Source organism: Amblyraja radiata, chromosome 37 (genome assembly GCF_010909765.2).
Source record: "Amblyraja radiata isolate CabotCenter1 chromosome 37, sAmbRad1.1.pri, whole genome shotgun sequence".
NCBI lineage: Eukaryota > Metazoa > Chordata > Chondrichthyes > Rajiformes > Rajidae > Amblyraja > Amblyraja radiata.
The window spans coordinates 17,601,625-17,618,860 of record NC_045992.1 but is presented as its reverse complement, the minus strand read 5'-3'; the positions used below and the strand labels follow the sequence as shown (position 1 = coordinate 17,618,860).

Here is a 17,236-nt window from a genome sequence, read left to right as displayed (position 1 = left end):
TTTTATATGTTTCTATAAGATAACCTCTCATCCTTCTAAATTCCAGCGAATACAAGCCCAGTTGACCCATTCATTCATCATATGTCAATCCCACCATCCCGGGAATTAACCTGGTGAACCTACACTGCACTCCCTCAATAGCAAGAATGTCCTTCCTCAAATTAGGAGACCAAAACTGCACACAATAATCCAAGTGTGGTCTCACTAGGGCCCTGTACAACTGCAGTAGGACCTCCTTGCTCCTAAACTCAAATATTCTTGCAATGAAGGCCAGCATGCTATTTGCTTTCTTCACTGCCTGCTGTACCTTCATGCTTACTTTCAGTGACTGATGTACATGCATGTCTCATTTCATCTTCCCTTTTCCTAATCTGACACCATTCAGATAATAATCTGCCTTCCTGTTCTTGCCATCAAAGTGACAAACCTCACATTTATCAACATTATACTGCTTTTGCCATGCATCTGCTCACTCACACAACCTATCCAAGCCACCCTGCAGCCTCACAGCATCCTCCTCGCAGCTCACACTGTCACCCAGCGTTGTGTCATCCGCAAATTTAGAGATGTTACGTGTAATTCCCTCGTCTAAATCGTTAATATATATTGTAAATAACTGGGGTCCCAGCATTGAGCCTTGCGGCATCCCACTAGTCACTGCCTGCCATTCTGAAAAGGGCCTGTTAATTCCAACTCTTTGCTTCCTGTCTGCCAACCAGTTCTCTATTCATGTCAATACCCTACCCCCAATACCTTGTGCTCTAATTTTGCACACTAATCTCTTGTGTGGGTCCTTGTCAAAGGCTTTTTGAAAGTCCAGATACACCACATCCACTGGCTCTCCCTTATCCATTCTACTTGTTACATCTTCAAAAAATGCCATTGTATTTCTGATGACTGGACAGCACGCAACAAAAAGCTTTTCACTGTATTCGGTACACGTGACAATAAACTAGACTGAAACTGAAACAGGGATTCTGGTTTCTAAATAAGTACGATCTTTTCAGGACAGGCAAGAATAAATTTTCTCACCAGGTGGTGAAACGATCAATAGATTGAAAGATAAGGCATGGAAACAGGCCCTTCGGCCCATCAAGTCCACGCCGACCATCGATCACCTGCTCACACTAGTTCTATGTTATCCCATTTTCCCATCCATTTCCTACACACGAGGGGGCAAATTAAAGAGGGCCAATTAACCCACAAACCCCACACATCTGGGATGTGGGAGGAAACCAGAGCACCCGGAAAAAACCCACGCGGTCACATGAGAACATGCAAACTCCACACAGACAGCATCCGAGGTCAGGATCAGATCCTGGTCTCTGGCGCTGTGAGGCAGTGACTCTCGCGGCTGCGCCACCGTGCCGTGCTTTGAAATTCACTCCCCAAAAACAGTTGTTTGGCGGTTCAATACACACAAGACCAACATCAATCGATCTCGGCATGCTGAGGGAAACAATGGATGTGGGATCAGTGCAGAAGAGATGCTGCTTGACGCACTGAGTTACTCCAGCATTCTGTGCATATCTTAGAGGTAGATAGTAGCTCAGGACCGCTCTCTAGTTGTTGATAGGATGATTCAGTTGCCTGATAACAGCTGGGAAGAAACTGTCCCTGAATCTGGAGGTGTGCGTTTTCACACTTCTGTACCTCTTGGCCGATGGGAGAGGGGAGAAGAGGGAGTGACCGGGGTGAGACTGGTCTTTGATTATGCTGCTGGCCTTGCCGAGGCAGCGTGAGGTGTAGATGGAGTCGATGGAAGGGAGGTTGGTTTGTGTGATGCGCCCACAACCCTCTGCAATCTCTGGCGGTCATTAACGGAGCTGTTCCCAAACCATGTTGTGATTGGGGGGGATCGCTGGTCGGCGTGGACTCGGCGGGCCGAAGGGCCTGTTTCCACGCTGTATCTCTAAATTAAACAAGGAGCCAACGCAGGCCGCAGGGTGTGAGAGTGGCTTCATGTGTACAGTGTGTGTAAGGACAAACTGACACACTGCTCCCACATTCTCCATCCACCCCACCATCTAGTGCTTCCCACAGCGGATGCTGACGGAGTTAAGAATGTCGGAACGTTGCTTAGACATGCTCATACTTGCTGTGCTGGAGGTGCTGCCTGTGTTCCACTGTCCTCGCTGAATCCCGTCCTGGGCCGGTAAGGGTGGGTGGAACCTGGGGTTGGTCTCGTACACGCCACACTCGGCGCTGTCTGGAAGGTCTTGTGGACGAGCAGGAAGGGTGATCTCCATCACTAGGTAGACAAGAAAACAGCTCCGTTTAGTCCACTTGATCCCACCTGACAAATCTGCCTGGATAGAAACACCTTTGCAAATGGCCACCGTGTACCCAAGCCTCCGACAGTGGCCCCATCAAAATATTATACATCCATATACATGCGTATGATACACAATTACCAACATTAAGAGTTAATCGTAGGATATATTTGAGGGCGTCACGGTGGTGCAGCGGTAGAGTTGCTGCCTCACAGCGGCAGAGAACCGGGTTCGATCCTGACTACGTGTGCTGTCTGTACGGAGTTTGTACGTTCTCCCCGTGACCTGCGTGGGTTTCCTCCGGGTGCTCCGGTTTCCTCCCACACTCCAAAGATGCAGGGCCAGCCTTAGGGGATGCGGGGCCCAATTGGGAACAATTTTGGTGAACCCCAGGTTCCCAGCCAAGGTCTGTCAGCCCAGTTATTTAGTATATATTATGAAATTGTACACTAGGTGCTATGGATTATACACTGTGTGAATCTCTCCTGCTCCCTCCCGTTTGCCTGTCAGTAGACCGCTGGCTTCCAACCTTTACCGTAGCAGCTAATGACCATTAAACTGCATTATATGATTGGACACAATGCCCTTGGAGACAGCGGCTGATTGGATGGGAGGAGACCTATTTGTTGATTGGACGGGAATTTTACGGCAAGCTGGTTGGTGATTGGATGCAACCCCCTTAGAGACAGCGATTGATTGGCCGACAAATAAAATTGTCAAATAGGAAAACAAAAATCGCTGGTCAGTGCGAATTCAGTGGACTATTTGGTTGTATCTCCAAACTAAACAGTATAACATGCAGGTACATTCATTTAAAATTAAATTCAGTGTTTATTTCACATGATTTCTCATTGTGTAAAGCTCAATATCTGACCAATTTCTGTTTAACACGTTTGGGGGCCATGAGCATTTTTCTCTCCCAAAACAGTTCATATCTAGCAAACCGATCAACGAACCAGACAGCAGTTGGACGCAGTCATAGAAACATAGAAAATAGGTGCAGGAGTAGGCCATTCGGCCCTTCGAGCCTGCACCACCATTCAATATGATCATGGCTGATCATCCAACTCAGTATCCTGTACCTGCTTTCTCTCCATACCCCCTGATCCCTTTAGCCACAAAGGCCACATCTAACTCCCTCTTAAATATAGCCAATGAACTGGCCTCAACTACATTCTGTGGCAGAGAATTCCAGAGATTCACCACTCTCTGTGTAAAAAATGTTTTTCTCATCTCAGACCTAAAAGATTTCCCCTTTATCCTTAAACTGTGACCCCTTGTTCTGGACTTCCCCAACATCGGGAACAATCTTCCTGCATCTAGCCTGTACAACCCCTTAAGAATTTTGTAAGTTTCTATCAGATCCCCCCGCAATCTAAATTCTAGCGAGTACAAGCCGAGTCTATCCAGTCTTTCTTCATATGAAAGTCCTGACATCCCAGGAATCAGTCTGGTGAACCTTCTCTGTACTCCCTCTATGACAAGAATGTCCTTCCTCAGATTAGGAGCCCAAAACTGTACGCAATACTCCAGGTGTGGTCTCACCAAAACCCTGTACAACTGCAGTTCCTGCCTGCCTGCTCCTATACTCAAATCCTTTTGCTATGAATGCTAACATACCATTCGCTTTCTTCACGGCCTGTTGCACCTGCGTGCCTACTTTCAATGACTGGTGTATCATGACACCCAGGTCTCGTTGCATCTCCCCTTTTCCTAATCGGCCACCGTTAAGATAATAGTCTACTTTCCTGTTTTTGCCACCAAAGTGGATAACCTCACATTTATCCACATTATACTGCATCTGCCATGCATTTGCCCACTCACCCAGCCTATCCATGTCACCTTGTAGACTCCTAGTTTAGAGGGGTTTAAACGGTTTAGAGATGTTTAGAGGGCTTCAGATGGGTTCAGAAGTGGAATAGGAGGGGAATAGGAGGGAAATAGGAGGGGGTTTGGAGGGGGTTTGGAGAGGGTCCCAGAGGGGTTTAGAGACATTATAAGCCCCCCCGTGAGAAATTGTATTTCTCTGAAATTGAAGATAGACATAAAGCTGGAGTAACTCAGCAGGACAGGCAGCGCAGCGACTCTGGAGAGAAGACCCTTCTTCAGACTGAACTGAACTCTCGTCGGTGAGAGTACTTGTGATTGTCTGAAGATGGGTCTCGACCAGAAACGCAACCCTCTCCCCAGAGCCGCTGCCCGTCCCGCTGAGCCACCTTCAGATTCAGAGCCAAACAAAAAACACAGAGTGCTGGAGGAACTCAACGCGCAAGGCGGCTGCCTCACCCGCTGGGTTTCTCCAACATTTTTGTCTACCGCTAAACGTCAATGATTCCGGGAATGCCGAGGCGACAGGGTGATAGAGAGGGAGTGGGAGAGCTAGAGAGAGACGAGATGGGGAGCGGGAGAGAGAGCGCGAGAGAAAGAGGGAGAGAGAGAGCAAGACACAGAGAGACACAACGTGGGTCGGTAGGAGAATGACTAACCTACACACCAAGAAGAAGCCCCTTCTCGCAGTCCGGGGCCCTCACTCATGATGGTGAGTTTAAAGAAATTCTCAATGTGTCATCGATCTACATTCCTCAGTAAATGTAATTGTGTTTTAAACAAGTATTAATGACGCCGCGTGAATTTTATTCAAAGAACGCGGCGTCATTAATACTTGTTCAAAACACAATAACATTTACTGAGGAAAGCGGATGGATACATTGATGACAACAATGACTTGTTAACTACTTGCTGTTAAGAAGTGCTAACAGCACTAGTTAACAAATCGTTAACTGATGGCCGTGCAGCGGTTGTTATACATGTTCGTTTAAAAAAGAAATCCGGATGGCGAATTAAAAAAAAATCTTTATTTAACAAAGAGAATTCGTATTTCCGTACGAAATACGGAACATTAGTGCGGGGCCCCCCTTAGGCGCGGGGCCCAATTGGGAGCAATCGGTCAAATCGGCTTAAGGCCGGCCCTGCAAAGATGTACAGATTTGTAGGTTATTTGACTTGGTATAAATATAAAATTGTCCTTAGTGTGTGTTGGATAGTGTTAGTGTGCGGGGATCGCTGGTCAGCATGGACTCTGGAGTGTGGGAGGAAACCGAAGGTCTCGGAGAAAGCCCACACAGGTCACAAGGGGAACGTACAAACTCCGTACTGATATCGCCTGTAGTCAGGATGGAACCCGGGTCTCTAGTGCTGTGAGGCAGCAACTATGTGCTGGTGCTGCGAGGCGCAACTGCGCCACTATGCTGTCCTGGTGGATTTCTAGCACCAGCAGTATTTTACTTCTGCTTTAGTAGATCATGGCTTTAGCACAGCCTACAGTTCTGGTTCTTACATTACATGAATAATGCGGCAACACTGGGCAAGGTACAGCCGGGATTAACCAGGATATTGTTAGGTCTAGAAAGTTGTAGCCTTGGGAAAAGATGACATAGACTATGGTCAGTAGAGATTGTCACTGCATTTAAACACAACCTGCTGTTGTGACCGGCACAATCATGGAGAAACAAGGAACTGCAGGTGCTGGTTTACCAAAAAAAAAAGGACGCAAAGTGCTGGAGTAACTCAGTGGATCAGGCAGCATCTCTGGAGAACATGGATAGGTAACGTTTCAGGTCGGCACCCTTCTTCAGACTGGAGAAACAAGGAACTGCAGATGCTGGTTTACAATAAAGACACAACGTGCTGAAGTAACTCAGCAGGTCAGGCAACTCAGCGGATCAGGCAGCATCTCTGGAGAACGTTTCGGTGACGTTTCGTGTCAGGAACCTTCTTCAGACTGATTGTAGTAGGGGGAAGAATGCGGAAGAGAGGTGGGGGCAGGATAATGCCTGGCGAGTGATAGGTGGATACAGGTGTGGGGGGGGGGAAGAATTTGGAGGCCAATGTATGAACAGTAAATTCTCCAATTTAAGTAACCTACCTATCAACACCCCCCCTTCTTCCTCCCCCTCTTTTATCCCCTCTCTTCTCTGTACCCCACCTGGACATGCCCCCATTCATCTCCTCCCCCCACTGCGTCTACCTATATTCCTTCCTCTGGCGCCACAATTCGCACCTCATCTATCCTTATCTTACATTATTTGTTCATTTCTAGCCTTTGTGTGAAAAACGGTCTATTAAAACTCCCGCACACCTGTATCCACCTATCACTCTCCGGACTTTTCCTTGCTTTCACCTCTCCTCAAGCTTTCTCCCCTCCTGTCACAATAATCTGAAGAAGGGTCCTGATCCTAAACGTCATCTATCCATGTTCTCTGGAGATGTGGCCTGACCCGCTGAGTGACTCCAGTATTTTGGGCCCTTATTTACCAGCACAAACATGCAATTTCCATTTGTATCATCAAATTTCAGCGATTCCATGAACCCCCCACGTATCAAATCCTTCAAACCTTTGTTCTTGATGTATTAGACATAGAGACCAATCATTTTATTTAACCACTCGAAGAAAACAGAATTAAAAGTTACTTTCAACGTGGGAAATGCACAATCTACTAGTTTCTAAACTGTAGCAACTGTCTGTCCACCTAATTGTGGTTCCCTGTTCTTTCCCAAGAACATTATCCTTCAATATTTATCCACCCTCCTGAGAAACGGGGCTATAGGCTTGGATTTTATTGCATTTCACGTTCGTATACACAATATCTCAACTTTTCTGTTCATCTCTCTGTTCAGAGTTTAGTGTTTAGGGATAAACAGCCTGGAAACAGGCCCTTCAGCCCACTGAGTCCACACTGACCTGCAATCAAGTGACCACACTAGTTCTATGTTATCCCACTTTCTCATTCACCCGCTACATACTAAGGGACAATTTTCACAGAGGCCAATGACTATACCAATCCGCACATATCTGGGTTGTTGGCGGCACAGTGGCACAGCGGTAGAGCTACTGCTTCACAGCACCGGAGACTCGGGTGTTGTCTGTGAGTGGAGTTTGCACGTTCTCCCTGTGACTGCGTGGGTTTCCTGCAGGTGCTCCGTTTTCTTATAGAAACATATAAAATTATAAAAGGACTGGACAAGCTAGATGCTGGAAAAATGTTCCCAATGTTGGGCGAGTCCAGAATCAGGGGCCACAGTCTTAGAATAAAGGGGAAGCCATTTAAGACTGAGATGAGAAAAAACTTTTTCACCCAGAGAGTTGTGAATTTGTGGAATTCCCTGCCACAGAGGGCAGTGGAGGCCAAGTCACTGGATGGATTTAAGAGAGACTCTAGGGACTAGTGGAGTCAAGTGATATGGGGAGAAGGCAGGCACGGGTTATTGATAGAGGACGATCAGCCATGATCACAATGAATGGCGGTGCTGGCTCGAAGTGCCGAATAGCCTCCTCCTGCACCTATTTTCTATGTTTCTATGTTTCCTCCCACAAACTCCACAAAGACAGCACCTGAGGTCAGGATCAAACCCGGGTGTCTGGCGCTGTGAGGCAGCAGCTCTACTGCTGCGCTACTGTGCCACAACTGCTAGCTGTTGATCTTCAAATTGGAGACAGAAATTGTAGGGAGTTGGAAGCTAAACATGTAGATATTTAGTCCATCCTGATTTTGAAATCCTCTATCGAACAAAATGTGTCTAAAGTGTAGGAAAGAACTGCAGATGCTGGTTTAAATCGAAGGTAGACACAAAATGCTGGAGGAACTCCACGGGACAGGCAGCATCTCTGGAGAACATGGACGAAAATAGGTGCAGGAGAAGGCCATTCGGCCCTTTGAGCCAGCACCGCCATTCAATATGATCATGGCTGATCATCCAAAGTCAGTACCTGTTCCTGCTTTCTCCCTGTATCCCTTCATTCCGTTAGCCCTAAGCGCTATATCTAACTCTCTCTTGAATACATCAATACATGGATGGGTGACGTTTTGGGTCAATACCCTCTTTGGACACGAACCACCACCTATCCATGTTCCCCAGGGATGCTGCCTGACCAGTTGAGTTACTCCAGCCCTGTGTCTATCGATGGTCACAAAGCACCTCATTCCCAGGCATCTCAATGCAGCTGGTAACTGTGAGGGAAAGACACAAAGTGTTGGAGTAACTCAGCAGGTCAGGCAGCATCTCTGGGGAACAGGGATGGGTGATGTTTTGGGTTGAGACCCTTCTTCAGACCGAGTGGGGGGGTTTCCTTGTCATGAGTCTATGACGCACATTGACTCAGACTGAAGAGAGAAGGTGCCATGATGGAGGGTGTGAGTGAGTGAGGTTACCTCGATGCTTGCCGTCTCGCCCCTTCACCAACTGCCGGCGGGTGATGCTGTCACGAAGCTTCTTCAGGTTTTCCTGGCGGGCGTAAAGACACGGTTACATCTCACATCGTTACTCCAGCTTGCTTAGTTTAAATTAGTTTAGTTTAGAGATACAGCACGGAAACAGGCCTTTCGTCCCACCAAGTCCGCACCGACCAGCGATCTCCACACATTAAAGAGCCTGTCCCACTTACGTGTCCTTGGCACGCAACTTACGCGACCTCGTGGTTGAGTTGAGCCGAGACGGTCGAGCGAAGGTCGCGCGCGACTTCATTCGACCGCACAGCCGTCTGGAGCGCGTGACGTTATTTGAAGATAGACCCAAAGCCGGAGTAACTCAGCGGGACCGGCAGCATCTCTGGAGAGAAGGAATGTGTGACGTTTCATGTCAAGACTCTTCTTCAGTCTGAAATGAAGGGTCTTGACCCGAAACGTCACCCATTGCTTCTCTCCAGAGATGCTGCCGGTCCCGCTGAGTTACTCCTGCATTTTGTGTCTATTTTCAATTTTCTTGGCCCCGCTCTGGGAGTAGAAGTGGGGGCGGATCCGGACCGCAACGGCCGTGAGCCCCAGGCCGAGCTCGGCGATCGTTTGCCTGGTTCTGCTGCTGTTGGAGGTGAGACGTTGCGTCGCGCCAGGGTCTTGGGCCTGTCCCACTTTGGCCGTCAGTTACACGACAGGCCGTTGGCGTGCGAAGATTTCGTTCACTGCAAGAATTTCGGAGCCCCGCGCGATGTCGGGACCGGCCCCACACAACTCCATACCCCTCCGAGCTTCTAAGTGGGATCGGCCCCGCGCGGTCATACGGTGCCCGTACGCCTCAAGCAACCACGAGATCGCGTAATTTGCGAGCCAAGGACGCGTAAGTGGGACAGGCCCTTAACACTATCCGACACACACTAGGGTCAATTTACAATTTTTACCGAAGCCAATTAACCTACAAACCTGTACGTCTTGGGAGGAAACCAGAGCACCCGGAGAAAACCCACGCGGTCACGGGGAGAACGTACAAACTCCGTACAGACAGCACCCGTAGTCGGGATCAAACCCGGGTCTCTGGCGCTGTGAGGCAGCAACTCTACCGCTGCACCACCGCGCTGCCCCAGCTGTTATCAGGCAACTGAACCGTCCTCTCACCGACCAGAGAACGGCCCTAACCTAATTTAATTTGCAGTTTAGTTTATTGTCATGTGTACCGAGGTACAGTGAAAAGCTTTTGTTGCGTGCTAACCAGTCAGTGGAAAGACAATACATGATTACAATCGAGCCATCCACAGTGTGCAGATTAGATTAGATTAGATTAGATTATTTAATGACCACACAGTCAAGCTGGTGGAATTCAGGTTCAGTACAGGATGTTACAAGGTAGGCTGATTCCCGTCAAACATAACATAAAACACAACATCATACAATATACAGTACATGCATGGGGAGGATATGTGCTGTTATAGTGTGTTCAGAATTCGGATTGCGTGTGGGTAAAAACTGTTTTTAAATCGAGATGTCTTGGCGGACAGTGAGCTGTAGCGCCTTCCTGATGGCAGCAGGTGGAAGATGTGGTGTGCTGGGTGGGAGGGATCAGAGATGATTTTCTTCACCCTTGACACAGACCGTTTGTGATGGAGTGATTCTATTGATGGGAGGGGAGTGCTGATGATTTTGGATGCTTTGTTAACTATGCGTTGTAATTTATTACGGGAGTGAGTGTCTAAACTGCTGAACCAGACTGTAATTGATGAAGTGAGCATGCTTTGGATGATGGCTGTGTAGAATTTGATTAGGAGGTGTTTCCTTACTCTAAACTTCTTGAGCTGGCGGAGGAAGAAGAGCCTCTGGTTGGCTTTTTTGTAGATGTGATTTGAATTGATTTTCCATTTGAGGTTATTGCCTAGAAATTTGTATGAGTCAGTGGTGGATATGGGTTCGCCTGAGATGAGTAGGGGGGTCTTGGGTTGTGCCTTACGTCTGAAATCAATGATGAGTTCGTGTGTTTTTGATGTGTTAAGTGAGAGGTTATTGTCTGTGCACCAAGTGACTGCTTTGTGTGTTTGAGTGCGGTATTCTGTTTCATTATTGTTCGAGATGAGACCAATGATGGTTGTGTCATCTGCATATTTATAAATTTTAACTGAACTATGCTGGGATGTGAATTGGTTTGTGTAGAGTGAGAATAACCAGGGGGACAAGACGCAGCCCTGATGGGCTCCTGTGCTAAGGTGCAGGGGGTGAGATATTGTGTTATGTATCTTCACCCTCTGTTGTCTGTTCAAGATACAAGATAAAGGGAATATCTCATCTATTAATCTCACCCATCTACCTCATTGGAGACCCTCACACTATCTTTAATTCCCTTCATCCTGTATCTGTACACTGTGGACAGCTCGATTATTTTCGCTGACTGGATAGCACACGACAAAAAAGCTTTTCACTGTACCTCGGTACACGTGGCAATAAAGTAAACTTTAAGAATGGAGAGGGAAGGTGGGTGATATAAAGAGGAGGGGGGAGGTTAGTAGACGGGTCACGGAGGGGTGAAGGATGCTGGGCAGAGGGAGCCGGGTGGAGGAGTGTCAGAGGCTGGTGGGTGATGGGTGAAAACAGCCCAGGAAAAAAATAAAGGCAGGTGGATCTAGATAGGTGTTTAAGAAGGAACTGCAGATGCTGGAAAATCGAAGGTAGACAAAAATGCTGGAGAAACTCAGCGGGTGCGGCAGCATCTATGGAGCGAAGGAAATATTTCTGAGGAAGGATGCGCTGGCGTTGGAGAGGGTCCAGTTTACGAGAATGATCCCAGAGATGATTGGGTTAATGTACGAGGAGCTTTTGTTGACTGAGCCTATACTCGCTGGAGTTTAAAATAATGAAAGGGATCTCACTGAAACCTACCAAATAATAAAAGGCCTGGATAGAATGGTTGTGAAGCGGGTATTTCCAGTAATGGGAGAGTCTAGGACTAGAGGGCACAGCCTCAGAATAAAAGGACGTACATTTAGAAAGGAGATGGGGAGGAATTTCTTTAGTCAGAGGGTGGTGACTCTGTGCAATTCATTGCCACAGACGGCTGTGGAGGCCATCATTGGTTATTTTTAAAGCGGAGATTGATAGATTCTTGATTAGTACGGGTTATGGGGAGAATGGGGTTGAGCGGGAAAAATAGATCAGACTTGATTGAATGGCAGAGTGGACGTGCTGGGCCGAATGACTAATTTCTGCTCCGATGTCTAGTGGTTCCGGTTTCGATATTCAGTATATGGCATTGGCTTTGGTAAAATTGTAAATTGCCCCTAATGTATGTGGTGTGGTGCTGGTGTACGGGGTCGGCATGGAATTGGTGGGCCGAAGGGCCTGTTTCCACGCTGTATCTCTAAAATCTAAATTAAAGTCTAAAGTTATACAGCAGGGAAATGGACCCTTCAGCCCAACTTGATCTTGCCGACCAAGATGTCCCATCTACACCAGCCCCATCTGCCTGTGTTTGACCCACATCTCTCGAAACCTTTCCTTTCCATGTACCTCTCCACGTGTCTTTTAGATGTTGTGATGGTACCTGACTTAACCTACCTCCTCTGGCAGCTCGTTCCCAATACCCACCATGTGAACAAGCTGCCCCTCAGGCTCCTATTAAATCTTACCCCTCATCTTAAACCTGTATCCTCTAGTTTTTGATGCCCCTACTCTGGGTACAAGACTCCCTGTCTATCTCACTCATGATGTTATCCACCTCCAAGATGTCAGTGCTAGAACAGGCTGCCAGGGCCAGTGGGGGAAGTAGACACGATACTTTGGGATGTCTCCTAACCCCCTCACCCCCCCACACCACCCCACCCTCCCACACCAACCCACCCCCCCCCCCCCCCCCCACACCACCCCAACCCCATCCCCATCCCACCCCGCCTCTGCTTGTCTGATCCCCTCCCACATTGAGTCACTTCCCCTTTCACTCCACTCACTTCCACCAGATGAGGAAGTACAGTTCTATTAACCCTTGTCGGGCCCAAGTGCTGCCTTCCTTGTTTCACTCCTGCTCTGGGCCTCTCTTTTACCTCAAACACTGAGCATTATACACCCTGTTCTCACCCCAAATAGCATCAGCAATCTGCACCATGCAAATACTTTCACAGGCCTATCCCATCAATTGTAGCTTATTACTGTCACCTGTACCGAGGTACAGCGAGAAGCTTTTGTGTTGCGTGCTAACCAGTCAGCGGAAAAACAATACATGATTACAATCGAACCATCCACAGTCTGCAGATACATGATAAAGGGAGTAACACTTAGTGCAAGATTAAATCCAGTAAAATCCAATTAAAGATAGACACAAAGTGCTGGAGTAACACAGTGGGTCAGGCAGCATCTCTGGAGAAAAGGAATAGGTGATGTTTTGGGTCGATACTCTTCATCAGATACAGTCTGATCAGTCTGAAGAGTCTCGATCAGAAACGTCATCTATTCCTTTTCCCCAAAGATGCTGCCTGACACGCTGATACTCCAGCATTTTGTGTCTAAAGTCCAATTAAAGATAGTCCGAGGGTCTCCAGTGATTGATTGAAAGATACAGCAAAATTGCCCAGAAGAGTCCACTCCGACCATCTATCACCCGTTTACACTAGTTCTATGTTATCCCAATTTCTCATCCACTCCCTACGCACTAGGGGCTAATTAATCTACAAACCCGCATGCCTTGAAGAAGTGGGAGGAAACCAGAGCACCTGGATGAAACCCATGCGGTCACAGGAAGAACATACAAACTCCGTACACACAGACATGACGCAAAGTCAGGATGGAACTCGTGTCACGGGCGTTGTCAGGCAGCGGCTCTCAGAGCTGCGCCACGATGTCACCCTTACTTTTCACCCTCCCATTTTTGGTGCGGCACGGTGGCGCAGCAGTAGAGTTGCTACGTTACAGCGCCAGAGACACGGCTTCAATCCTGACTACGGATGTTGTCTGTATGGAGTCTGCACATTCTCCCTGAGACTGCGTGGGTTTTCACCGGCTGCTCCGGTTTCCTCCCATTCTCCAGAAACGTACAGGTTTGCAGGTTAATTGGCTTCGGATGGTGCCGTACGATGGCAGCCTCGCCAACAGTCTGTCTAGTCCTTTTCTTTAGTCTCGTGCTATCTTGTATTATGTGTGGGGGGGGGGGGTCGATTTTTAAATCTCTTTCCTCGACGGAGATGCAACTTTTTTCGTATCGTATCTCCGTCCACAGTGCGGCCTAACGTCGTGGAGCTTCCGAACTCTTGCTGGGGACCGACTTCGGGAGCTCCAACCGCGAGAACCAACGGACTTAACATTGTGGAGCTCGCGGTCCCTTGGTTAGGGACCGACCTCTGGAGCTCCAACCACGGGAGCTTCGACTGCCCCGACCGCAGGAGAATAAAGATGGAAGAAGTTTAGACTTTATTGCCTTTCATCACAGTGAGGAAATCCATTGTTGAGGTTCACTTTTATGAAGTTATGTGTCTTGTCGATTTTTTGGTATGACTGTACGGCAAATCAAATTCCATGTGTGTTTTTACATACTTGGCTAATAAATTAATTACAATTACAATATAAAAATTGTAAATTGTTCCTCGTATGTAGGACAGTGTTAGTGTACTACTAGGATTGCTGATCTGCACGGACTTGGTGGGCCGAAGGTATTTTGTAGTATTTTGAAATACAAGTAGTATTTCAAAATACTACTGTTGGTTTACAAAGCACTGAATGGTTTAGGGCCAAAATACATTTCTGATCTTCTGCTTAGCTACGAACCACCCAGACCTCTCAGATCGTCTGGGACAGGTCTGCTCTGTGTCCCCAGAGTCAGAACTAAACATGGAGAGGCAGCATTTAGTTTTTATGCACCACATATCTGGAACAAACTCCCAGAAAACTGCAGGTCTGCTGCAACTCTCAGCTCTTTTGAATCTAGACTGAAGACTTTTCTGTTTGCCGCTGCCTTTCAGTAAACAATACAATTTATTAATTACCTATACTGCACTGTAACTTCTATTCCTGGTTTAATTCTATTTTAAATATTTTATTTGATTGCTTTTAATTTTGTAATTATTTTATCTGAATAATTTAATAATCATTTTACATCTAAATGTCATTTTATATGTGTTTCTTTCCAATGCTTTTAATGTTTTATGTAAAGCACTCCGTGCGGTTCCCGGAGGTTGCAGGTGGTTGCTGGAGGTTGCAGGTAGTGGAAGCAGGTAGGGAGACTGACAAAAACCTCCGGGAACCGCACAGAAACCTTGGGTGGGGCGCAAAGTCTCCAGAGGTTTCCGTTCAGGTTTCCTAAGTGGGACAGGGGCTTTACTCCAGCACTTTGTGTCCATCTCACGTCTCTCCAACCTCTCCCAGTAGCTGAAACCCTCTAATCAGGAGGCACTCGGGGAACCTCCGCTGCACCCTCTCCAAATCTTTCTGTAATGGGGCGACCAGAACTGCACGCAATACTCCAAATACTCACTCTCTCGTCACCTAATCTCTATTTTCTTCTTACTTTATCACGATCATATCACATGGAAAGTGGACGGCTGGACTGTAATTATGTATAGTCTGTCCACTGACTGGATAGCACGCAACAAAAAAGCTTTTCACTGTTAACCCACTCATTCCTGGGATCCAATGCTGTACATTCAAATAAATGATTTAGCCCATCAGTCACGATGCCAACATTGGCAGAAATGTTCTTCACCAAGTTTACGTTAGTCAGGTTTATTGTCACGTGTACCGAGGTACGGTGGAAAGAAAGCTCTTGCTGTGTGCGTGCGTGAAGGGGGATGAGGTGAGTTACCTGCTGGAAGCGGAAGGAGTCCGATCGCCGTTTCTGATTGAGCTGCCACTCTTTGAACTGCAGGAGGGCCTCGTCCACGTTGATCATGCCCAGCTTGACCTGCTCCTGCAGGGTGATGAGCTGCCGCTGCCCAGGGGTCTTCATGCCCGCAAACGGGTCGTAGTCGCTGGACGCAACTCTGGCCAGAGACTGCTTCTTGCGGGACGGCAGGACTGCAAGACAAGGGCCAGCCACACACTCACTTCCCCACAGCGCACAGTTCATACGTTCGTGAGCGATAGGAGCTGAATTAGGCCGTTCGGCCCATCAAGTCTACTCTGTCATTCAATCTTGGCTGATCTATCTCTTCCTCCTAACCCCATTCTCCTGCCTTCTCCCCAAAACCCCTGACACCCGTACTAATCAAGTATCTATCAATCTCTCCTTAAAAATATCCACTTGGCCTCCACAGCCGTCTGTGGCAATAAATTCCACAGATTCACCACCCTCTGACTAAAGCAATTCCTCCTCGTCTCCTTCCTAAAGGAATGTCCTATAACTCTGCCCCTAGACTCTCCCACTCTCCCCATTCACTCTATCCAGGCCTTTCACTATTCGGTAAATTTCAATGAGGTTCCCCCCTCAACTAAACAGAACATACACTACAGGACCAGGCCCTCTGACCCACGATGCCTGAGCCGAACATGATGCTGTTAAGCTGATCTCATTTCAAGTAACCCTCACATTCCCAATCTCTCCACCCCTCCCCCACCCTAGGCGCCCTGCTAGTTTCATTGTCCATGTCCCTTTGCTATCACCTCTTCCACAGCCAACAATGGACCATTGTGGGCTCCTCCTTTCCTTGGTCATCGGTGCCGGCTCTGATTTGTTCTGAACCTTTTCTTACCTCTATTTTCCCTCTCCCCTGACTCTCAGTCTGAAGAAGGGTCTCGACCAGAAATGTCACCTATTCCTTTTCTCCAGAGATGCTGCCTGACCCGCTGAGTTACTCAAGCATTCTGTGTTCATGTTTAGTTTAGTTTAGTTTAATGATACAGTGTGGAAACAGGCCCATCGGCCCACTGTGTCCACAGCGACCAGCGATCACACATTCACACTAGTTTTATCCTCCACATTAGGGCCAATCTACAGAAGCCAATTAACCTACAAACTTGCAAGTCACCAGAGTGTGGGAGGAATTCAGAGCACCGGGAGGAAATTCACGCGGTCACGGGGAGAACGTACAAATTCTGTACAGACAACACCCGTAGTCAGGATCGAACACTGACCAGCAATCACACCATACACTAGCACCACCCTACATACAATGGGGCCAATTTACGGTAGAGTTGATGCCGTACAGCGCCAGAGATCAGGCTTCAATATTGACTATGGGTGCTGTCTCTACAGAGTTTCCCCCCCCCCCCCCCACGTCAGATACTCGTTGGTCTCATGGATCAGTGAGTCACAGTACAAAACTGTGAACACAATTCCTTCAGACATCCATCCCTCCTACATTCTACCCATTCATCATTCCATGATATTATTCCCTTGACCCTCCCTTCAGCCTCTTCCCACCTTCCCACCCGGGTGAGGATTTGATGTGAGGGGAGGGAGGGAATGCACGAGTGGGCAGGAATCACGGGCTCAGTACCTGGTCCGGAGTGTCCGGTCATCGTGGTCGACACTGGCGTGATGTAAAGGTTCTCCGCTCGCCTCTCTTCACCGCAAAACACTGAAGGAAAACACATTCTACAGTCAACAGGGTTGCGTGGTAATGAAGTGCCTCTTCGTAGCATCATCGCCAACACTTCCAGTAGAAACATAGAAACATAGAAATTAGGTGTAGGAGTAGGCCATTCGGCCCTTCGAGCCTGCACCGCCATTCAATATGATCATGGCTGATCATCCAACTCAGTATCCCGTACCTGCCTTCTCTCCATACC

The 17,236-nt window shown here is 47.8% G+C and overlaps 1 protein-coding gene across 3 annotated transcripts in view; it reads right to left on the bottom strand.

Annotated features, from left to right (window-relative positions):
• Nucleotides 1–17,236, bottom strand: part of pik3ap1 (phosphoinositide-3-kinase adaptor protein 1) — a 148,259-nt gene that overhangs the window by 20,909 nt on the left and 110,114 nt on the right. For all 3 annotated transcript variants that reach the window (XM_033012490.1, XM_033012491.1, XM_033012492.1), the window contains exons 11-14: nucleotides 16,945–17,025; nucleotides 15,312–15,523; nucleotides 8,483–8,555; nucleotides 2,096–2,251 (exon numbers count right to left, since the gene is read on the bottom strand). In XM_033012490.1, coding sequence (XP_032868381.1) covers nucleotides 2,096–2,251; nucleotides 8,483–8,555; nucleotides 15,312–15,523; nucleotides 16,945–17,025 — 522 coding nt within the window. The remainder of the gene's footprint in view (nucleotides 1–2,095; nucleotides 2,252–8,482; nucleotides 8,556–15,311; nucleotides 15,524–16,944; nucleotides 17,026–17,236) is intronic.